Here is a 25,563-nt window from a genome sequence, read left to right as displayed (position 1 = left end):
TCCCAATAGCCATTGGTTGAAGGGTCCAAAATGTGTCTAAGCCTTCTTCTTTGTTTTTAAAGCACTTTGTTTTTTTAGTGGCTGTTATAACAGTTTTATAGCAGTGTAATAACACGTGAACTAATGCAAAAAGTTGCTGTCGAACATTGTCAGCATTGCAGGTCGCATCACAGTCATAATATTGAATTGAATTGCTATTTAAATGCAAATTCACCCATGCAGTTCTCCTGCTGTGTTAAATGGGCTGAAGTTTGGTTGTTTATGTGGTAATTTAACCCTGCTGATTGCTTTCCATTGTAATTATATAGTAATGAGGATTGTGTTTTCTTTCTGTTTGTGTACAGTAACCTGCTATCTAATCCCTACGTGTGTGACTGTCACTTAGCCTGGCTGGGACTGTGGCTTAAGAAGACCAGGGTGGTTAGTGGAAACCCACGCTGCCAGAAACCTGCCTTTCTGAAGGAGATCCCTATACAGGATGTAGCCATGCCTGATTTCTCCTGTGACGGTATAACTCTCTTTTGGGACATTTCCTCTTGCACAATATGTGCTGCTTGTTCTGTTGATGGATGCATCAAAGAGTGTATTAACGCAATAAACCACAACAAGTCGTGCATTACTGTGATTTTACCATAGTAAAGGAACATGAATAGCCTGACTCCATTAACTGTGGTGCGATCACTGTAAACAGGGTCCAAAATTAACTTTGACCACACCTCACAAGTGATTTATTATCATTAATAGTTGAATGTATTGACTTTTATTATAATAATATAATGATTTATAATATATTATATTACGTTTATGATATAATTGAAATATATCTCACTGGGGATTAATATATAGACTAACGTACAATAAAACCCAAAGTTATAGGGTAATGAACTCCATTTCTACAATCACGGCTTGACATTAACTTTTTTTGCATTAACCAGACTCTGTGACTAGTGGTTTTCCAAAGTTACTAGCCACTCAATTTTTACATTGATACTATGGGGAAAACTGACATATAGATATTTTTCATATTATCTGATAATTTGGCAGCAGGTATATTAGGCTGCTGTCACTTTAAGAGCTGACGCACAGATCCATTATACTGTTACACATGCGTTTTCTTTCTCAGCTGTTTACATTCACTTAAAACAGAACTGACTGTGTTTACGTGAATACTCACCTACCTGTAGGCCGGCATTTTGACATTATTGTATGTGTATTTGACTGTTTAAGTGCAATAATCAGTGAAAAAGAACTCAATTTAGTACTAAGAGGCGGCTTTATGTGCCGCACTTTGGGTGTGAGAACAAAATCTGCAGGAATTAGTAAAATTATGCGCAATTCCATGCTGAAATTCAAGCCCTGTAACACCAATGATATAAAGAGCAGCTGGTATCGTGTATCTATTCTGTGGAAAATGAGTATTAGAAGTGTTTCAGATATTTCAGTATCGATATGTGTTGAAAAATCGCTATTTTTGACAACACTACATTGCATTTAGTTTATTATTTCAGACGCCTACAATTGAAAAATGTATATATTATATATAAAATTCAACCTGCCAAAGTGGCTATAGGAGTGACTGCGTTACACGCCACTGCTGAAATCCACTCGTATTTGGCGGTTGTTAATGTCCTATACAATATACAGTGTATATATGAAGTTAATTACTCTCTAAAAGAGGTTTATCACTTTTTTCACAACTACATTGAACATGGCTAATGCAAAATGCAAATGTACTGCAAATGTAAATCTATGCTCCCATGTCTCCATCTATACAGTGTTGAATCTCTTTTATACTCTTTTTCTACTCCTCTGTGTCCACACTGCCCTGTTTAGAGGTTATACACACCCTTTTAAGCTGTTCATCATGAACCAGAGGCACGTTGTCAGGATATTGAATAAGGGTTTGCAAACCTCAGCTACTATTTGCTCTGTAGCCTGTGCCATCCACACCACATCCATCTCCAGTTCCCATGAAATCACACTGCTTAGATCAGGCCACTGAATCAGCTCCTTCCAGACACCATTCCAGACCGAGGCTTGCTCTACGCTCCATCTCCTCGGATTTCCCACACCTTCATCCCCGTCTCCCTGCTTCCCAGCGACAGGCTGAATCACACACGGCCAACTTCCCACAAGGCCGCACCGAGAGGGCACCACGAGGACAAATTAAATGCTGAGCGTGGAGGCCTAAACATTATCTTCTCCCACTCTGGTTTTTATAGGGAAGAACTCGTGTCCATAAAGACGAGGGAAAACAGAACCTCTCGAGACTGACATAAAGTTTAATGGAGAAAAAGAAACTGCGGTTTGGCTTCTGTCTGGACGGGATCCTGTGTTTCAGAAGGCCTCCCTGTCAAAGCTAGTGTAGAAACAGCTCTTTTGCTGCTCCAGGACTTAAGGGAATATAGTGTTAAGAGAGCCTGCTCAGCTGTAGACGATGAAGCACTTTGAAATAAAGAGGTTCAGAGTGAGAGAAATCGCCCTTCCTCGAGGTCCATTAGTTAGAAGAGGCTGTCTGTCAGGGCTCATGTGTTGTTATTCCGTTCGTTCTTCCTCCTTGTGTAGAGCGCCGTCACTTCAGCTCCAAAAAACTCACCACCACAACATCTAGCTATTTCAGTGCTCTGCAATTAGAGTTAGAGTAACAAACTCAAGCTAAATTGATTTACGGGAAGATATTTTTGCTTGTTTGAAGTAGTCCAGTCATTGTAAAACAAGCCCCCTTGGCTCTTCTGCGTTTGCAGGCACATCCAGGTCCAGTGTTCCCCCTTCCAGACTCGGTCTGTGAGTTATTCTTGGAGCATTTCTCAGTCTCCATTACCTCTCATTAATGGCTTAATTCACTGTTTCTTTTTAATCTGCAGGGTAATTCAGCATTTTACAGATAGCATCTTACAGAGCTTGGATGAAAGCAACTCGGGAGGAGGCTACAAGTATTACTTGCAGGAAATGTGGAGCAAGCGAGGCCAAAAGCAATATTTAGCTGCTGATTTTAAACTCCTGTGCACTGTATCACTTATTATGAGTGAGCGTGCGCTGTAATAATGATCCCCATGTTTGGAGAACACAGTGAAGAAAGGGCTATTTTCAGAGAGGGTGCAATGCAGTTCGGTGCACACAGCACCTGTGCTCTTTCATCCATTTTCCCCCTTTTTTCCGTCCTCCATTTCTCCCTTTTAAAGAATTGATGAGTTTCTATATTAGATCTGTTAGCAACACATATTAAATTTTTCTCTGGCATGATGTAAAGGAGCATAAAAAATGCATGTCTTTCTCTCTCAGGTACGGAAGAGAATATCTGTCTGCCATCGGCCCCTCGCTGTCCGGATTCCTGCACATGCTCGGACACAGTGGTGCGCTGTAGTAACCGAGGGCTGCGTTCCCTGCCTAAGGGCATCCCTAAAGATACAACCGAACTGTGAGTTTCTTCTTCTAACTCCCTTTATTTTTATCTTATTCACTTTAGGACCATACTGGACTGGTGAATTTTGTCTCCTCAGTTTAGTTAATTAAAAAATTAATCGAGATGGAGATTCGATCCAATGTTGGACAAATTGATTGATGGGAGTGATAGATTTAGTTCACAAAAGATTCACAAACTATGTGTTTGCTAATCCATCTGAAAGCACTTTGAGTTTGAGTTGCTTATAATGTACATTAGAAAGAGCAACACGCGTCAAACATCTTTCCAGACATGAGAAGCATTTATTAACATCTTGTCCAACAAAAGACAACATTTAATAATGTTTTTACTCCAAACTCACTTCATAATGACAGTTGAGCATCCTTCTGTCAGATGATGTGGCTTCTTACACAGAATAAGGCAGTCGTGTGTTTATTAGTCATGTTTAATCAATCAAAACATTTCAATCTTCTGTTTATTCAGTTACAGCGATAGTATGGGATTTCCTGGAATGACACGTGTTCTACTTCAGCAGCAGGGCATATTTGCAGTTTCTGCACGAGAGCGCCCTCTGGTTTTCAGATGGAGAAGCATTTACTACTGATCACAGAGCTGTACAGCTCTGACAAGCTGCGCATAAAATAATTGCAGCCTTTGCCAAATCGTGTGCAATAAATTGGCAATAAATCGTACAGCCCTATGTTACACGCACAGGGACGTGCAGCAGCACACAAATATGCCGAATATTAAAAAAAAAAAAAGGATTACAATGTAAAAGATTACTAATGTGTACATAAAGATAAAAACGCCTACAGTACCATAATGTGAGAGTCATTGCATGTATTAGAATTACCTATTTGCAGTAATGACGAATGAAATTGGCTAATTATTTGACCAATCCTGTCAATACACACATGTATTTAAACCTCAGGTTGAGGGTGATTATATTCCGCCATGTAAATAGCGAATCCACCATGGCGCAAGCGCACCTGATTTTAAAGGGAATGGGAGATGAAACTCTGATTGGTTTATTGCACGTTACTCCCAAAACACACTCATTACTCATTAAGAGACTTGGGACAACACTTTTTGGAGCATGCACCTGGCGCGGCGTCCATTTTTTCCATCGTTAAACTAGCAAAAATTCGGACACGCTCTAAGTGTACCTGCGCCATGCGCTTAGATCTTTAAAATAGGGCCCAATGACTGAACATGTAATACAGAGACATACAAAGATACACAGAAATAATATTGTTTTTAAAAACTTGCACTTTCAAACCCGTTTTCAAAAGTTTGCGGTTTCAATGTTGTCATGTAAATGAACGGCCAAATGCATAAAAAGTTTTCCGTTTTTAGTTGCAAACAGTGTAGTGTAAACAGGCCCTTAGAAAAAATATATAAATAATACTATCAGTCAAATTTAACTTTATTTTTTGTGTTTTCTCTTTTTTGGCCAGTGAATCACACTCAAAATATAAACGTAGGTTGTAGTTATGCTTTTGTATAACTACAAAAGCATAAAAAAAACTTACTGTTGATTGGCACTTCCTGCAGACTGGGGTGTCTTTCTATTACAGAATCCAAAAGGATAGCTAACAAGTTAACTTTAAAGTTGTGAGTGAATGATGTTGTGAATGTATTACAGCAGCAATCTGTCTTGTAAGAGGTGTGTCAAGGACACAGTGGTAATATCTCATGGCTTTATACACTGCATCACACAACCCTGAGTTTCAAGCTATCATTGGATTTATTGACATCTTTGACAGTGGCAGGTATTGACCTCCATTACTCAAGAGTCTTCATGTAAATCAGCCTGCCATGAGCAATACAGTTTCTGAACATACCCATTTTTAGAGAATAAAAAAGCCCATGTCGTGTGACGTGCAGGCCGTGATCCAGCTCAGACTGTATGAGGGTCAGTGAGTTGCTGCACAGTGTAACGGTGTCCGTCATCATCTAATGGACAAGTCAGATGAAGAGAGAGTACAGTGCCTTCACAGAACTGCTGACACACTAAAACAGAGAGTGAGAGCGATAGATGGAGAGAGGGAAGCAACAGAACAAGATGAAAGAGACTAAGAGGAGAAGCGAAATCACAAGATAGCAAATAAGTGACAAAGAGAGACCGAGTGTCGTGAGCAGAAAAATCTTGCCTTGTTGCTGTTGGTTTTTCAGCAGAAGGACAGTAATTGTTCTTGGATTGTACAGGAAGACTCCAGAAGGACTGACCTCGTCTCCTGTGTTGTAGTTTTGAAGACGGTACTCTTGTTCAATGACAGACCCCATTATCAGCTCGCTTTGATAGCAGCACCTGAAGTCCTTATCAAACCCCATCTATCTGTGTCCTCTCATTTCGCAGTGGTCTGGTCTGCTGACATTCTCAGCTGAGAACAGCCTTTTAGCACATCAAAAAGTGGCAAAATAAGGATGAAAGAATGAATTTTGTAGATAAGCAATGCAAGCAGCTACACTTCAGCGCCAATCTTTAGCTCTGATCTGAACAGGAACAGCAAGGCGGCTCACTGCAATTTCTCTGCATTTAGAGCCACTTTGTGGTAATAAGTGTATTTTTTTTATTTAGAATTGATTTATAAGCATGAAATGAAATTTAAAATGAAATCTGTTTTTGTTTTGTAGCTTGTCTGAGTATTGTAAACTTGTCTGTTAACAGGATTTTTCTTACCGTTTCAGATACTTGGAAGGAAACCTCCTCACGTCCGTGCCCAAAGAGCTTCCTAATCTGAAACAACTGACTCTGCTGTATGTATTTCTCCTCTTTTTATTGAATGTATTTATTTGCATGTGTATTTTAAGCATTCCCATTTATATTCCTGAAGTCTTTAGGAAATATGAAGCACCTCTATACAGTACAAATCATACACTGTAAAAAAGTTACCTTACCAACAAACGTATGGCTTTTTCAAGTGAATGCTATGAATAGTCATATAGTTTACGGTGAAATAAAGTGAAACAACATTCTCAGAAATCTCTGCTTGACACATCACATACCAGTATTATTATATTTTATTTAAATTAATAGGTTTCTGCTCATTTTTGTTGTCAATAATGTTTTGTGTAACATTTTATGTTTTCAGTTCATGTTTTTTTGCATTATTTTAGAATCTATATATGAGCATTGGCCAAGTTTTATCTAAAATATAGTCACCAATATGCCATCCCATAATATAATATAATATCCCACACACACATATATATATATATATATATATATGTATAATTTTTATTATTTATTTTTTGTCACCTCTATTTAAAACTATCTGACATTAAATGTCTTTTCTAAGAGTAAACTGGCCAGGATTGTGAAGGTATGTTGTAGAGGGTGTGTAATTGAATCTGCTGTGTGTTTGTGTGTGTTTCCTCTGCAGAGACCTCAGTAATAACAGCATTAGTCTTCTTGCCCCTCTCACCTTCAGCAACATGACGCAGCTCGCCACCCTGTAAGTAACACCATAATCCAACAATCACACACAGTTTCTATGTCGACATGTATTTGTCAGTGCTGTCATGTGAACATACTGACTAAAAAATTTTTGTTGACAAATGTTGACATTAAATGACTGTTTTGTCATCTCACTCATATTCTCTCTCTTTCTCTGCAGTATCCTGAGCTATAATCAGATTCGCTGTGTCCCGGTTCACGCATTTGATGGCTTGCGCTCTCTCCGCCTGCTGTAAGACTCCCTTTTGTTTTGTACCTGGTGAACCAGTGATCTGCTGCACAGCCACATCAATCTCTCTCTCTCTCTCACACACACACACACACACATAAACTCCCCATGCACCACAACACCTCTCTGAGATCCCAATAACCTGCCTTATGAACTTAACTTCAGGAGATTACAGTGCCTGAACAAAGCAGCTTAAGAACAACACGTTCACAGCATCAGCAACTTCTGAAGGAACAAAGCAATAGATTTTAAGAGCACTTTTAAGTCCCATGGGTTAACTTTTTTATCAAAACTAACTGATTTTTTCTTTCTTTCTTTTTTGTTATATGACTTTGAAATGGTCTTGGAAACTTTTAACCATGCCTTCATAATTTATTTTTTGCTACTTTACACTTATCCCAGACTCAAACTTTTAATCTTAAACTATGAAATGCCATTATAAAATATTAATTATTGCTATGATAATTTAAAAGTATAAAAACAGTAAAATAAACAGAATTAATTCCAAAATTTATTGTTATTATTATTATTATTATTTTATTTTTTATTTTTTTTGTGAGTGTGTGTGTAAACCGACACTTTTTAGCATTCGTTGATGAATGGAAAGCTTTATTTATTTGAAATTGATATCTTTTGTAACATTATCAACATTTTTACTGTCACTTATGATCAATCGAATAAAAGCATTTAATTAATGAACGGTACAGTAGTGTATGTGACTCAAATTATGCCTGTCCTTATTCAAGGTAAATATCACTTGTGAACAAAACATTTTTATAGAGCTGTAATTAAGTTTGTCAGTCCCACTTTATATTAAGTGGCCTTAACTATGATGTACTTACATCAAAAAATAAGTATAATGTACTTATTGGGTTCATATTGAATTGCAAAACACTTTTGCTGCTATTGAATTGGGATACGGGTAAGGTTAGGGAAAGCTTTGGTGGTTTAAGGGTAGGGGTAAGGTGTAAGGGATGGGTCAACAGTGTAATTATCAATGTAATTACAGAAATTAAGTACAGATGTAATTACATGCAGGTGTTTTTCAAATATAAGTACAATGTAAAAACATGTATGTACACAATAAGTGCATTGTATCAAATCATTCATTTAAATGTAAGTACACAGTAGTTAAGGCCACTTAATATAAAGTGGGACCAGTTTGTCTTATGTAAAAAGTGGTAAATATTATGCATGTGTGATGCATACAGTATTAGATATAAAATTAGTAGGACAAAGTCTGAGTATATAGTTTTAAAATATAATTATTACCACAGATTTAATGGTGATTTGGCATGGCACGACTTAAAATTGATATGAAAATGACAATTTTCCTGAGATACTTGTATATTCACTCTTGCAATTGCAAATAAACAAACCATAGTAATAAAGTTGAAGAAACAACCTCTCAGCATTGAACTGGGTGGTGTATTTTGTGTCTCTGGGCAGGACAGGTTATCAACACCCTGTGTGCACAGAAATGTTAAACACGTCAAAGGACGCCCACCTTATTCCGGCCTCCTCATGTTTAGTCTGCCAGCCAGTCATCATTGTCACTTTTTAATTTCCCAGAATGCCCCAGGGCCACCGTTGACGTGGCCTCATGGGTCCGTAGCTGTCCAATCATGCTCTCGGGTTGCGGTCTGAGTGTGTATGTGTGGGCAGAGCGAGAAATTATTAAACAGAACTGACACAGCATACAATGAAATCTCAATGCAAATCTGCCGTTCCCACTGGTGTCTCACAAAAACGGCAGAGATTTTCTATAATCCGTGCTAAATGCCTTGAATGACTGGCCCTTTCTTTCTCTATCTCTCCCTCTTTCTTTCTTTCATCGTTTATAGTGTGGAAAACAATGAAACCAACTCCCAGAGCTCAATGCTTTTTTTCATTTTCTTTTCATTCTTCTCTTTCAGAACCCTCCACGGAAATGACCTTTCAACTATTCCGGAGGGAGCCTTCAGCCACTTGACATCTCTGTCTCATCTGTAAGTGCGTGTGTGTGTGTGTGTGTGTGTGTGCCAGTGTGAGAACATTCTCTGCCTCTATTAATGATGTTCTCCCAGTCTCAACCTTAGAGACCAACTCAGGTCTTTAGACTCAATGTAAGTTTTACCTCATTATCGGGTGCAACCTAGAGAGAGTGCAGCCTTGTGCTCCGCGCTCGGAGACCGAGCCCCACAGGAAATCTTTGTAAATTTTATTACAGCTAAAAGGCATCTATTATGAAGGCTTATGGCCATGTTGTTTTTTTCCTCTCTGGCTGTAGTTTCTGTTGCCGGTTTGGAGTGGAGCTACTGTAGCTCCTTGTTTCCTCATTGAAAAGAACTGTCAGGGAAAAAAAATCACCATTGAGGAATAAAGACCCTGTTGAATTGATGGACTTGCAATTGGGATGTCTGTAGTAAATGAAGATGTTGGCTTTGTGATGTACTGTAGTGTAGTATGGTGCATTCAAGTCATGTCGGAAAAATCGTATTTATGAGTTGAATGCGCATGAATGACGCAAAGTTACGAATTAAAAACTTTATTTCTGTAATTCTGCGTTAGGGATGTGTGGAAGTGAGAAAACGTGCTTCTACTCATCTACCATATCTCTAATTGATGGTAAATTAATTGAAAACATAAAAAAGCAAACACATATTGTACTTAATTCTTCATATTCTCAAGTACTGTAGAGTTTAAAAACCTTTGCTGTATTTTTGTGTAGTTAATTAAAGGAACAGCTCAAAAATGAACATTTTGTCATCATTTACTCACCCTCAAGTTGTTCCAAACCTGTATATATGTATTTGTTCTGCTGAACACAAAAGAAGAAATTTGGAAGAATGTTTGTGACCAAACAGATTAAAGGTGCTAAAGAGGATCTTTTCGTCGACTGAGAAACCAAAGACTGTTAGTGAGTTTTTGGAATGAGCGCATGCGTAAGAACAACCCCCCTCTTTCACAGCTCATTTTGAGGGAACGCCTCCCAAAACTCGTGCACGAGTATTGGAACACGAGTGTTTACCACCGGCATTCGCTGTGTCGTGTTCGTGGATTCATTATGTCGGACTCACTGCAGGTAACTCATAATCTGCAGTTGTTACTCCTGTCTCCTGACAAAAACATTGCATGCGGCGCCTGAGGAGTGTGGAAAGTTACTGGAGAGCGCAGCCGCGCACGTCTCTCACAAGGAACGTCACGGCAGTGATTGACAAGCCAGAGGGCCAATCGTTTGCGCGATGATCGCGTAAACGATTGGCTGATGTTTTTAAGGCCCTACCTCGTGCACAGATGATGTGTACTAATATTATTCCTTTCAGTGCACCTAATAAATAGTCTTTTATCAGTTAGTAAAGACAGTTTCAAGTAATATTGCAAAAATGTATAAAACAAAACATCCTCTTTAGCACCTTTAACTACTGAGATCTGCTTGGGTTTATACAGGTTTGGAACAACTTAAGGGTGAGTAAATGATGACAGAATTTTCATTTTTGGGTGAACTATCCCTTTAAGAGAAAGTACACCGCCATCTTTCTCTGATTAAAGTGACTTGAACGCACCACTATTCATAAGGAAAAAACAAAAGCATTTCCACTAGACCAGGTCTGCATTTTTCAAAAGCATCATGAGGTACGTTGATCTTGAGAACATTGGTGGCAATGCTTCTGCAATCTTACGATGCTTTTGGGAAATTCTGTCCAACTCTGCTCCACGAGAGCTACCATCCTGAAGAGTTCAGCTCCAACCTCAATCAAACACACCTGAAGCAGCTAATCAAGGTGTTCAGGGATACTTAAAAATTACAGGAAGATGTGTTGGAACTGACAGGGATGGTGGGATGGAACTGAGGTCTACAGAGACCATTGCACTAGAGAAACGAATCAAACTTTCAAACACTGGTCTCCTCTCACGCAGGGCTCTAGGTGCGAACCCCCTATACTGTGACTGCGAGCTGCGCTGGTTGTCTCAGTGGGTGAAGGCTGGGTTTAAAGAGCCTGGCATCGCCCGCTGCACTGGACCACCCGACATGGCGGACCGACTGCTGCTTACCACCCCCCTCAATCGCTTCCAGTGCAAAGGTGAGTCTCGTTTCTGTCTTGTCTTTCTTCTCTAATGCTGGTTAATTTGCTCCAGACACATTGAGCCATGGTGCTTGTATGGGAAATGCAGATTCGAATTTGGTCTGCGTCATTTCCTGATCCAGTTCCTCTCTCTCTTTCTCTCTCCCTAAATAATAATCTGTCCCTTCTCCGTTGTTTCTATGAGTACAAAGTTTCAAAAAAGAAAGTGTGAGAGTAACAACGTCGAGCCTCTTAAAGTCGGAAACACGAAGCAGCATATGCAATGACATTGTCTATGTAATAAATCATATTTCAGAATGATATCTGAGGAGGAAAGGTGGGACTTAGTGTTATCCAATCAGAATTGATTGGATTATGAAAAGTGGAAGAACATACTGTATGAGAACGGGAAATGGTTGAAAAGTAAGATGTGATGTTATCCAAAAAGAAAAGTCATTTTTGAGCATTTTTTAATCATTCACTAAAAGTATTATAAATTTGTAAAATAAAGTATTTGTTAAATGAAATAAAGCTGAAATAAAATATAAATATTAGATGGAAAACTTAAACTTTAAAAATGAAAATTAGATATGTTGCCTGGGCAACTAACAAAATAAAATAAGTTTATAACAAAAAAGTTAAATAGAAATATTTAATGTTAAAAATGACAAAAGCACATAATCAAAATTATTAACATTTATTTACAATAATTATTAACTAAAATTAAAATAAAAATGGAAATATAAATATACAAACTAATTTGAAATATTAATAAACACTGTAATAATATATAATACTATAATATTCTATTAATAATACTAAATTGAGTCAGAGTTGATTTTACATTTTAATAAAATACTTTTTTTTCTAGAAATAACATGCACAGATAAATTGTTTAACAAGTAAATAGAGTTTTTCATGTCACCCCCATTTATTTCTTTATTTTTTATGGAATTTTATTTATGTGGGTTTATTTTTAGTTATTTGTTTTATTAATGCTTTATTAATACAGAATTGTAACCAATATTACAACATCAAATATACTTAAAAATACAATCTGTTTGATAAAAGAACATAAAAACATATTTATTCTTCATAATTTGTGTTGTCTTTCAGGTCCAGCAGATTTGAATCTGATGTCCAAGTGCGCCCCCTGTCTGGCGGCTCCCTGTCAGAACAACGGTACATGTGTGAGTGATGTCACAGGCTCATACCACTGCACCTGCCCTTTTGGCTACAAGGTGAGCGAACAGCCAACGGCCCACATACATCCTGTCCTCCTGCGCACGTGTTCAGAATATACAGAATATTCCTTTGAGTTATGTGCATCATTACATGCAAGAGAGCCTCATCATCCATCTTCCCGAGCTCAACTTACTGTATCTGAATTTCTTGATTAGTTCCTATTGTGCCCGGGCAGCGTTTGTGAGGCGATGTTTGTGTAGACTCATTCTCAGCAGGCGCCGTGTGACCTTGGGGGTGAAGTTGGCAAATGCATTGCAAGAGATGTAAAGAATGTGGGCTGCTTTTCAAAAGCAATTTATTTCGAGACAAGAAGCTATGAGAAATGATAAGTGGAGCGTACAGAAATGCTAATTTTATGGCATCAAGTTAAAACAGATAAACGTACCATAGTACACATGAACTCGAATTTTAGACTACCTTTTCAAGCAGATTTAAACAGCCACCTTTAAACAGCTTTAAAAAACCAAACGAACCAAAGTCTGACATCAAACACACTCGGTTTCACACAAAAAGCGCTTTGAGAATGTGTGTGTGTTCTGACTGCAGTGTGAAATCATTACCCTTTTGTTTGGTTATGGGATTCCTGTCAGTGTTGTTCTGTTGAAGAACAGATAAGAGCTTAACCCTTCGCCCTCTACAAGACAGAACCAATGGGCTGTCTTTTAATTAAAACCACAGCTCTCAAGGTCAGCTGCAGGTGTGTGTCTGTCCTCAAAGTAAGTGAAGATTAATTAGAATGTTCAAGAATACGGAATTAAATCAAACATAGGAGGAAGAAAGAGAAGAAACAGAGAGACAGAGAGAGAGAAAACAGAGGCATAATACGGGCCCTTTGAGAAGAGCAGAGGAAACAGGCATATCAGTGGCAAAAGCCTTTGTCTGAAATTGAAACGGAGAATGTTAGTCACGGAGTTACAGCCCCACAGTGTAAAAGGATCAGGGCACGACATACATCTTCAGTATACCATGATATTAAACTAAACCTGAGACTGGGCCTGAATATAGAGCTAGTAAACAAATAAGATTTATGTATTTTCTGAAGGAAATGTGAGTGGTGCTCAAAACTACAATCCTAGTTGCTCATATGCTCTAAATGTTTATATTATTTTGCTGTGTGGTTGCTAGGGTGTTCTGGGTGGTAGTTTACTATTTAGGGTGAAGAGACAGATTCCTAATTATAAGTATGAGCAACAATAATAACTATACGAGTCACTGCCCTTAATGTCCGCTCCTTAACCCAGTTTAAACGGTAAATTGCAGTTAACATTTAAGTTGACATTTTACTCAGAACTCATTATGTTATATTGTAGATAATGGCTTTTATTCCTTTCACCTCTTCACCTTTGAAAGTATCTAAGGGTCAGACATGTTTCTTTCTTAACTCGTGTGTGACCTTATGGAGATTTTTGTCTTCTTTTTCTTTTATCATGTTGCCTTTGTTAATGCCAACTTACGGAAGAGGATTAGGCCCAAGCAATAATAAAAAACTAAAACCATCTCGAGATTAAAGTTGTTAACTTTAGAGAAAAAACTCATTACATTTCGAGAAAAAAGTCGAGATAAAATGTTGAGAATAAAGTCATTAAATTATGAGAAAAAAGTCGCTGAATTATGAGAACAAATTCGTTAATTTGTTCTCATAATTTAACAACTTTTTTCTCGTAATTTAATGACTTTATTCTCAAAATTTAATGAGTTTATTCTCAACATTTTATCTTGACTTTTTTCTCGAAATTTAACGACATTTTTCTCATAATTTAACAAATTTGTTCTCGCAATTTAACAAGTTTTTTCTCGTGATTTAACGAGTTTATTCTCAACATTTTATCTTGACTTTTTTCTCGAAATTTAACAAGTTTTTTCTCGTAATTTAATGAGTTTATTCTCAAAATTTTATCTCAACTTTTTTCTCGAAATTTTACGTAATTTTTCTCATAATTTAACGAATTTGTTCTCGTAATTTAACAAGTTTTTTCTCGTGATTTAACGAGTTTATTCTCAACATTTCATCTTGACTTTTTTCTTAAAAATTTAACATTTTTCTCATAATTTAACGAATTTGTTCTCGTAATTTAACGAGTTTTGTCTCGTAATTTAACGTGTTTATTCTCAACATTTTATCTCGACTTTTTTCTCGAAATTTAACGTGTTTTTTCTAATAATTTAACGAGTTTTTTCTCATAATTCAATGAGTTTAATCTCAACATTTTATTTCGACTTTTTTTGAAATTTAACTAGTTTTTTCTCGAAATTTAACAACTTTAATCTCAAGATGGTTTTATTTTTTTTTTATTATTGCTTGGCCCTAATCCTCTTCCGTACCAACTACATAAATTTTGACATATGTGTTTATTTTTACTGGAATTTTACTATTTTACCCCATTTCCTAATAAATCTATTTTACACTCGGTACACAAAATAGTTACACTCAGGACCTTAAGGACAAAAATGTCCCCAATAAAACTACAATTGTTAATCTCAGGGCCATTTAACTATAAAATGATGCGGTCTTAGTTAATAGGCTTTCATTCTGTTGGCAAGGCTTCAAAATTTAATTTTTGAATATTTTTTACCAGATGGTGCCATTTTCTCATGTTTTGGCCTAAAAGCAAATCTCTACTGCATATCACAAATCCAACCACTGTGTGTTTCAGTGGAGCTTTGCTGGCATCTAATGGGAAAAATTTGGTACTGCACCCAAACAAAATCTTACTGAAAGCTCATTTTTTGAGATATCAACCTCAAATTTGGAACACAGCTTGTTTAGATTTGTGGCTTTGATTTTCTAGAAGTTTTACAATTCAACATGTTTCATAAAATATATATTTTATATAAAATGATGTGCATAGATCATTTTCATAAACTTTTTTGGTTTCACTTTTTTACTTTAACAATACTCTGTCAAGGATCTTCTTTAAAATGAGACCAAACTTAAGTCTGTGCTCCCAAGCTTGACATTTTTGTCCACTATGGATGTATGTGTAACTTTTTTTTAATTGATGCACAAGGGTTAATCCATGCTCACTGTCCTTTTCTTTCCTCAGGGTCGTAACTGTGAGATTCCCATTAACGCCTGCATCAGCCTGCCGTGTGTTAATGGAGGCACGTGTCACCTCACACCTGGACTGGACGGACAGTACAGGTACATCCCGACCTGTACAGATTATATTTTGACATGTTGAGTTATACTGATAACATACGTCAGAATGTAGCCTGCACAGTGTTTCCATTATCGCTATGAATAGTGTCAAAAGGTTATAAATAAGATTTAAAAACTGAAATAGTTTAATTTTGAAATCCTGTGTTAAAATGCACATCTGGACAAAATCTGTGCATTAAAAATTCAACACTTGTAATACCCCTGGACATTTGAAAGAAGCAAGAGACAGGCAGATTGTTGTAATGGCACAATATATGTCCTCTGTGTCCTATAAATCACCCGGCAACTTTGGTAATGTCATATTAGGCAATTTGGGCAGGCGTTTCACGTCCAGCAGAAAACAGAATTGCACAACGACTTTACAAAAAATATCCAGCAAATGAGTCCAGAGGTTTGTGTGTTTTTAAGTGTCTGTGGGTGGAATATATCAGTTTCTGGCGTAGCCCCTGAGAGTTGGCAGCCAGAGGGCAGGGACTGGGTGGAAGGGTACAAACGGGTGTGGGTTCTGCTAAACACTGAGATAAGTTTTACTGCTAGAGCTCAGCAAGTCACCATGGAGATGGAGGTTTATCAAACACTGAGCCTCAGCCACTGATGGATCAGACCTTCAAGACTTACGGATAGCGAATGAAAGACGAAACAACAGAGAAAAATAAATATGGTCACACTTCAGATTAGGGTCCAGTTCTCGCTATGAACTATTAACTATGACTTTTGCCTCAATGAACCCCTAATTACTGCTTATTAATAGTTAGTAAGGTAGTTGTTAAGTTTAGGATTAAGGTAGGATTAAGGGATGTAGAATATAATCATGCAGAATAAGGCAGCCAATATCCTAGTATTATGCATGCTAAAAGAAGCTAGTTAATAGTGAGAACTGGACCTAAACTAAAGTATTGAGGGCTGCTTATGGCAAAAATCATAATCATGATTATTTTGGTCAACATTGAAATTATTATTTAATACGATTATTGATGGGTGATATGATCAGTCTTATTTCATGATATGAGTAATTTAAATATGAGTGAAATTTCACAATTTTCCATACTTCAGCAAAAACTAGTACTAGGTTAACTAATGTAAGTAAAATGTCCTCAAAACAGTCAGCAATACAATAACAACAAAGGAATGAATTAAAGACAAAGCCGACAAATAAATACAACAGAACAAAAATACTAATTTAATAAACAGTGCTTTAGGTTTTCAGGAAGATGGGTAACACTTTACAATAACAGTACATGAATAACCATGAACTAATACCTGAGCTAATAGTTACTTCAACATGAACTCAAGATTAGTTAAGATATGAACTAATGAAGAGTGATCCTTAACTACGACAGGAGTCATAAGGATTCATGCATGAAAACAGAAGCTTTAACTATGCGTTAATACATGTTTGATAATTAATGCATTAAATAACATTTAGGGTAAACTAAATCAAACAGTCTCTATAAGAAGGAATAATACATATTTGGACTTTGAAATAAATTTAAACAATTTATTATTGTCAGAATTTAAACTACTGACATCAGCAGCTTCATTATAAACATCACTGAAAGGCACATGATTTTTGCCATTATTCTCACTTATCGTCCTTATCAAACATATAAAATACTAAATATACTATTTATCTTAAAAGGTCTTAATCTGTTGTGTGATATTCTTTCCTGTCAAACTAAACTACTGTGACTTACAACAGTTCCTGAGGAATCGGTTCCCAAAAAAATAACCAAACAGGAAACATGAACTAAGGTCAGGGAGCGTTTGCTGGGATCAGATTCAGAAGTTCACTCTCCATCCAGATGCAGGCCCTGATCATATACTGTACCTCCATTCTCTGACTTTATGAAAAGTCACACAACATCACTTAACTGGGCTGATTACTTATATAGTTGTGTTAGTACATGTGTATTTGATAGTAAGTTAATGATAATCATGAACTGAATTTGGTAAGTAGTTAACAGTGAATTAATTATGATTGTGCCCCCTCAAGTAAAGTCATGACATGATGCACATATCACACATCATTAACTAATATATGAATAAATACTATAGAGTGCCATCCTTATTCCTTTACAACCCGGTACAAAAAAACTAAAATAAAAAGTATTTGTATTTTATTTTTATTTATATAATTAAACATATATGGACTTGAAAGCAAGCCATAAACATACCTGTAAAGACACACATAAGGCACATTTACATCTAAAATAGCGCGCGTCCACAAGCTAATGCTAATCAAAGCATATACATTTAAACGACAAAAATACAATACAAATACAGTTAATAACTGCACATAACCTCCTGAAAACCCCAATAAAACATACATGTAAATATGTCTTTAATTATTAATTCGGCTTACCAAAGCAGTCAACATTTATTAGTTTAAAATGCCAGCAACACAACAAACGCGGCAAGAGAACACCTAGCGTGCGCCACTAATGAGTGTCCCGCCAGAAACAAACCCTACATACTTTAGTTCCGGGAATCAACTATGACTATTTAGCTATGACTAAATAAAAATGAACTGTAAAAATCAGAAAACAGTTTAGATCAAATTAAATTTATTAGTGGTAGTTAGTCTATTCTCCACATTTGATTAGACAGATCTATGTAATTAATGGCTAAATAATCATGTGCCATTGCAATTATTTGTCACAAAGCTGCAGATGGCAGATTATGATATTACAGTGTAAATTATGACAGTATTAAATCACGTTTAATTCAAATTCAGAGTACTTCTTGTTTACTCTTATGGAGGCTGATTTATTTAATTTACCCCTAAATGTTAATTAATGCATTAATTATCAAACATGTATTAACGTGTAGTTAAGGCTGCTGTTTTCATGCATGAATCTTTATGACTCCTGTCGTAGTTAAGGATCACTCTTCATTAGTTCATATCTTAACTAATCATGAGTTCATGTTGAAGTAACTATTAATTTAGGTATTAGTTCATGGTTATTCATGTACTGTTATTGTAAAGTGTTACCGGAAGATGTACTAACAGTGGTTTTAATAGACAATAGAAATTGAATAAAGTAATCAAATGTAAAATAACAATGCTATATACAATAATATAGAGGAATACTTATTAAAAATACAAAGTTTATTCATTCAAGAGCAGTGAGTGATTTAATCTTTGTCTTTTGTTGTTTGATTAACATCAATGACTGCAGCAGATTTATTAGGCTGCTGTCACTTTAAGAGCTGCACGGATCCAATATACTGTTACACATGCATTTTCTTTCTCAACTGTTTACGTTCACTTAAGACATAACCGATTATGTTTACAAGGATACTCTGCAAAACAAAATTTCGGCATTTTGACCATTATGCACGAATCCGAAGCCAGTACACTTTGCTTATGCAAGTTCGGATCAACCTCGGAGCGTGCACACAGAACGCCGCCTAAGGAACAGTATCTCTTTTGTGGCTTAATTCGCTTTTAATAACACTGTTTAATATCAAACACAATCTGCAGTTTAGCAACAGTAGACTGCATTTTACAACACTCACTTATTCAGCTGATTTGGCTTAGAGAGGAACAAAAGCTGGACGGATTGTGGCAGTGGCACATTAAGCTGATTACCTTGTTTTCATAACCGTTGGAAGCCAAAATCAAAAAATCAATTATGATGCATTCTCAACTTAAAGAGTGTTCAAAAGAAATGTTTTGATTCTGCAACATAAGTTATATTTTTTTTTTGCTGAACTACCCCTGTAATGTGTTGAGTACATGTTAAAAGCAGAACTCTGTGTTCTTGTTGGCTGTGAGCGATGCACTAATGAAGGATGTTGGGTTGACATTCAAGCTGTGTCTCATTTCCAAGGCTGCGTCCTCCAGAGGTCGCATTTGTCAGCCGCATACGTCATTAAAGCTGCTTCATTTCAGTAAACTGACCCCTACATTCCAAAGTCATTAAGAAATGACAACAATATACACTCCACTAGGAATTACTGTTCTGAAATAAGACATCCTTTATGTCATATGCGGCCGACAAATGTGATGCAGCCTTGAAACAAGATACAGCTTTAGAGACCAAACAATGAGACATGAATAGCAACAAATGACTCTGTTATGAATATCAGTCTGGCGGTATCAGGGTGTCACCCAACAGAGCTAAATCACTAAAACCCATGTGATTCATTTTGTTCTAACATTTGAAGTATTGATCATTGTCTTACGACTTACCATTCCTGTAGCTGTGTGTGTCCACCTGGGTATGAGGGCCAGCAGTGTGAGCTGAATCCTGATGACTGTGAAGACAACGACTGTGAGAATAACTCCACCTGTGTGGACGGCATCAACAACTACACCTGTGTCTGCCCCCCTAACTACAGAGGTACCAGTTCAACCTCATTGAACCAGCCTATAAATACATTCAGACTCTTTGATACAATGTTCTTAGTCATATTTCCCTCTTTGTCTGTCTCAGTCGTACCGCAATGAGGCCATTTCGCTGGCCAGGCTGTGCCAATTGCATTTATATCCTCCAGCCACAACTGAGGTGGCTAAGAAAACATTAGGAAACCAAAATAATATACATGTTAAGATTGGTAGTGGGCATTTTTACTAAACAAACCAGTTCTTGACAGACATCCTGACTCAGCGGATTTAGAGTTCAGCTGTTGTTAAAACTGTCTGTTCATTTCCACTTGTGATCTGCCAAGTGCTGAGCAGTGCCACCGCTGCTCTTGTCCTCTCTTCTTTTCTGGCCTCCACTCTTCTCCTTCCTCAAAATAGGAAGTGCAACTGCTCCTAACGGGCCCTGTCATTAAAACGGCATTCCTCTTTGCCACCTCCCTTGGAGCGGGTACAGTTGGTGTAGACAAGAGAGTGTGTGTACTTGCTGCGGTACAAGCCTGGCCACATCCATAAGCTTGTAGGGCACACACAGCGGTCTGCTTAAAGGGCACAGCCTTAAACTGAGTTTTATGCCCCTTTTCACAAGATGCAATATAAGTCTCTGGTGTCTCCAGAATGTGTCAGTGAAGTTTCAGCTCATTTATCAGATCATTTATTATAGCTTGTCAAATTTGCCTCTATTTGGGTGAGAGCAAAAACACGCCGTTTTTGTGTGTGTCCCTTTAAATGCAAATGAGCTGCTGCTCCCGCCCCCTTTCCAGAAGAGGGCGGAGCTTTAACAGCTCAACAACAACAAAGCTGGAGAATCTCACGCAGCCAAAATGAGGATTGCCAGTAACGGTGTTCAGCCTTACATTGTTCAAACACTGATGGAGAGACTCAGGAAGAAGTTACAACTTTTAGGACATTTCAGAATGGTTAGTGGATAAATGTATGTAGATGCTGTGGAGTTGATTCAACTCATCCACTAGCATGTGCCGTCATGTTAATCTTTTGCACAAAACCCGTATGGACGCCCACTGTACTTAGATTACCTGTTTGCCAGGCTAATGTTTATGATTGCTATCAAATGCTGTGAATGGTCTAATATTTTATCCAAAATTTCGCTCTTACAGAAACTCTCCTTTTTTTAGCAATTGAGCTTGCAGTCTATCCAAGCTAACGAGACTCTAAATAGTGTTCAGTGCTCGTCTGTGCAACCAACGACAGAACAGTTAGCATGCTTTACTCGAACTTTTGCCATTGCTTTAGAACTGGTACACCGTTGTCCCTTGCGAAAACAAAATGGCGTCACCGTGGGTGGAAACATGCAGATTAAGGGGTGGTAATATTATAATAAGATCCCCTTCCTACATCACAAGGGGAGTGAAATCTGAGTGGCTTGTTTTTTCACATGCTTGCAGAGAAAGGCTTGCCAAAACACAGTTACTGGATTGTCCTTTTTCATGTTTTCTGGGTTGCTAGATGCACCGGAGACTCAATCATAGCACTTAAGTCCGATTTTCATGATATATCCCATTTAAACATTCATTCCTTCTCCACTGTCATCTCTGTATGTATTTTACCAGCTGTTGTAAATTCTACTGAAGATTGTTCTGTATTAAAGGGCCTCTATGTAATAATAAATAGGTACTGCAGTCCAAATTCAAAGTATTGTTTGGCCCACCCCCTCGTTCAAAGACGCGGTTGCCAGCAACAATAGGGAGCGCAATCCACAATGAAAGCTGAGGAGTTGATTTATCTGTTTTAATATGCTGTTGTTCATAGAGATATTTAAATGGATGCAGAGGCTTTTAGGTCGGGTAGAATCTGCGACTCTCTGACCAGTTTGTTTGCTGGTTTCCATGGCTACAATACGCAGCGTTTTCCGCCAACTGGCAACCTGCGATTTCGAAATACTATTGGATAAACTGGCAGCACATGTTTCACACAGACCAAAACAAAAACAGACATTCCAACACGGAACGCATATTTTCACAGTAGAATATCTGGCTGTAGCATTGTTTTTCTGAGAAACAAGTAGCATGTTTCCTAAATATCTACGAACATATCGGGGTATTTTTATGCTTTATTAAAGTAAAAATCTTACATTAATGTCAGTCAGTACTAGTTTTACCACCAACATTCAGATTTAATTTAAAACCCTACAGCCTGAGCTGTTTGCCAGATTGCAGCCTGTGAGGTGCATGCAGGAAACATAGGCAGTCGTGTGTGAACTGCAGACACCGACTGCACTGATTCCCCGAAGAACACACACAGTCGCTGCAGAAAGGGTCTAGAGGAAATTGGCCTGGCAGCAGACCACCTAAACCCTGTCTCGAGGGCCGGAGCACAGAGAGGGTACATCTGTTTCTGAGCGGCTTCTGTGCCATACAGCTAGCAACACCAACGCAAGTGTCCTGGACAGGAAATGCTAGGAATCTGGGTGAATGAGTGCATGGATGTGGAGTTTGGATCAGACCTAGTGCAGCCTGTCGCAAAGCTGGACGTCCTACAGCAGGTGGACGGGAACAGGGAATGTATTGACGGTTCTGGTTGGCAGTGATTTAGTGCCTTCAATTGGACCCTGCTGAGCTGAGTGCTCTAGAAAGACTTTGCCATCACACAAAGATGTGTTTTCAGTTGAGTCTGGTGGAGAAAAGCCTCACAGTCTAAATGCTGGCAGATGGTGTGAGGGGCGAAAACATCTCGAGGAGGGTCATGACACGCATGAATGTTCAGTCAAAGAGCTCCTTTAGCCACACAACTGAGTGTTTCAGCATGTTAGACTGATTTGTTCCTTTTCTTTGTGTGTCTTTTAGGTGATCTGTGTGAGGAGGTGGTTGACCCCTGTCTGCCTGGGTTTGACCCCTGCCAACACGACTCCAAGTGTGTTCCCCTCAGTAAGGGCTACAGGTGAGTTGGTGAGCTCCTCTGGGAAATGGAGCAGAATATAGGTCAGAACTTCAGAAGAAAGACAACATGACCTGCCTGTGCTGCCTGTAATGGTCAGCGAGTTGTAGCCAGAAGTGTTATTATCACTGCCGAGTGCAGAGCTGCCTTTTTTTCTAGTCATCTCTAGCATCTAAACTGTTGTTATTGTTTTCTTTTTCAGATGTGAATGTTTGCCAGGATATGTTGGCCAGCAATGTGAGCAGGATTACAATGACTGTCTGGAGAACAAATGCCAGCATGGGGCGGAGTGTGTCGACGCCATCAATGGATACACGTGTGTGTGCAGGGAGGGGTTCAGGTGAGACACAAATGTTAACTAATAAAACCTTATTGTAAAGTGTTATAAATATTTTAATACAATTCAAATATAAACATTATAGATAAATACTGACCCTGCCTTGTTTTTTTTTTCCTCGTTGCAATTTTGTCCACAAAAGTATAACTAGGCCAGAAATCGCATACATGTACATTCACATAATACTTTAATGTTGAGATCCTATCGGACTTATGATAGCAAACTGAGTCATAACAAAGCACTGTTCGCCAGAGGAGAACTGGCCCTCCGACTAAGCCTGGTTTCTCTCACCTATTTGCCACTTTTTTGCCACCTGATGTCACCTCTTGGAGTTTGGGTTCCTTGCCGCTGTCGCCTTTGGCTTGCTTAGTTGGGGACACTTGACATTTGACTTGACATTTGATATTCAACAGTGCTTTGATCTGCCTGCATTGACACTATTCTTTAAGAAAAATTATGTACCAGTTATCAATGTAAAGCTGCTTTGACGCAATCTACATTGTAAAAAGTGCTATATAAATAAAGGTGACTTGACAAAACATGTACTTGCACGGGGGAAAGACACACATTCACAAACACTAGGAAACTTGCACACCTGTGTTCATTATAAGTCTTGATAAATGGTGCAAACATACACACACCAAGCTTCTGTTGGTGATTTGTTATATGATAGTGTATCATTAAATCTGTGGTGCACAGAAGATGAATATCCATGTGCCTAATTATAACACTGTGTGTGCATGTGTGGCAGAACAATAGCTCTCTCCCCAGCATCCCTCACTCCACCACAGATACTAATTAAGGGCCTGATGGTGTCTTGAGCCCAGCATTAATCTGGCATACCATCCATCCTGACACTCTATCAATATTCTAACACCACTTTCTTTTCTTGTGGGTGAATTAGATTTAAGAAAGAAAGAAAGTTCACTTAAAAGTGCTTTAAAAATTGTTCAAAATATACAATAATGATTTCTGAAGGATCGTGTGTCACTGAAGACTGGAGTAATGGCTGCTGAAAATTCAGCTTTGATCACAGGAAGAAATTACATTGTTAAATATATTCAAATAGAGTTATTTCAAATTATTACTGTTTTTACTGTATTTTGATCAAATAAGAGCAGCCTTGGTGAGCATAGAAGACTTAAAGACATAAAAGATAAATCTTAATTATTACATAGATGTGATTAGTAGTGTAAATAAGTGTTGGGGAAAGTTACTTTTAATTAAAGCATTACAATATTGCGTTACTCCCTAAAAAAAGTAACTAATTGTGTTACTTAGTTTTTATAGAAAACATGCATTGCGTTACTTTTGCATTACTTTTTCTCATCTGGACTGAGCTTGCTTGCTTTGGTTTTTATAACAAACAATATATATTTGTAGCTGTTTTTGGCAAATGTAAAGGCCCTTTACCACCAAAAGTGAAATAAATAAGCCTTAGGCTGAAGTAGATGCAAATTCACACCTGTACAGTAGAGGGCGCAGCTCAAATAAACCTTTCAGCCATGCTGCCATTCTGGATCGCAGAAGAATAGGATGCAAGAAAGTTCAACACTTTTAGTTCAGAAAAAAAGCAACACAAATGTGATGGGGTTTTTTTTGCCTATTAGTATGGTTGAATTGTTTGAGACATTGTTTAATAAAGTGAGATTAAATACATGTGGTATATTTGTGTTATTTAACATATTTAATTATTGCTGGTTTGAATTAAAGAAGTGTCAGTCAAAAAATGGGAAAATAAAGTAACTTGCATTACTTATTTGAAAAAGTAACTCAGATATGTTATTGTAAATTTAAAAGTAATGTGTTACTTTACAAGTTACTTGAAAAAAAGTAATCTGATTACATAATTCACGTTACTTGTAGCCACACTTGTTACCACAACATTGGTGTAAATTCCTTATTTATCTCTCTCTTTCCTTAGCGGGTTGTTCTGTGAGAATTCTCCACCAATGGTATTGCTCCAAAAGACGAGTCCATGTGATCAATCTGACTGTCAAAACGGAGCCCAGTGTTTGGTCATGGAGGGAGAGCCCATGTGTCGTTGTCTACCTGGCTTCTTCGGCATCAAGTGCCATAAAATGGTCACAGTGCACTTCCTCGGCAAAGACACCTACGTAGAGCTCTCCGGCACCAAGATCCGACCACCCATGCACATATCCCTTCAGGTACACCTGTAACCACTTCCTGTAATGCTTAACAATAGGTCCAAGATCAGTTTCTGTAATATATACTTCACATATCACTAGCCTCAGGACAGTCAGCATATCACCCAAACTGCATCTTTGAGAAGCGTTCTTTCTCTCTGACGTCTATTCTAGTTCTTTTTTTATCCGCAGTGCATGGTCTAAGCCAGCTTTGGCTTTTCTGACATTATGCGAATATCACCTCTTGTCCACCTGCGTGAATAATTCCTCTCCTG

The 25,563-nt window shown here is 37.7% G+C and overlaps 1 protein-coding gene across 2 annotated transcripts in view; it reads left to right on the top strand.

Moving 5' to 3' along the window:
• The window catches only part of slit3 (slit homolog 3 (Drosophila)), a 222,381-nt gene that overhangs the window by 176,800 nt on the left and 20,018 nt on the right, over window positions 1-25,563 (top strand). For both annotated transcript variants that reach the window (XM_067366470.1, XM_067366461.1), the window contains 13 exons: window positions 345-508; window positions 3,283-3,418; window positions 6,095-6,163; window positions 6,790-6,861; window positions 7,024-7,095; window positions 9,009-9,080; window positions 10,993-11,156; window positions 12,255-12,379; window positions 15,428-15,525; window positions 19,750-19,889; window positions 22,714-22,807; window positions 23,007-23,144; window positions 25,066-25,309. In XM_067366470.1, the coding sequence (XP_067222571.1) occupies window positions 345-508; window positions 3,283-3,418; window positions 6,095-6,163; window positions 6,790-6,861; window positions 7,024-7,095; window positions 9,009-9,080; window positions 10,993-11,156; window positions 12,255-12,379; window positions 15,428-15,525; window positions 19,750-19,889; window positions 22,714-22,807; window positions 23,007-23,144; window positions 25,066-25,309 (1,588 nt within the window). The remainder of the gene's footprint in view (window positions 1-344; window positions 509-3,282; window positions 3,419-6,094; window positions 6,164-6,789; window positions 6,862-7,023; window positions 7,096-9,008; window positions 9,081-10,992; window positions 11,157-12,254; window positions 12,380-15,427; window positions 15,526-19,749; window positions 19,890-22,713; window positions 22,808-23,006; window positions 23,145-25,065; window positions 25,310-25,563) is intronic.

Source organism: Chanodichthys erythropterus, chromosome 1, assembly GCF_024489055.1.
Source record: "Chanodichthys erythropterus isolate Z2021 chromosome 1, ASM2448905v1, whole genome shotgun sequence".
Lineage (NCBI taxonomy): Eukaryota > Metazoa > Chordata > Actinopteri > Cypriniformes > Xenocyprididae > Chanodichthys > Chanodichthys erythropterus.
Note: the sequence above shows the minus strand (reverse complement) of the source record. Positions and strands in the feature narration are given on the sequence as shown.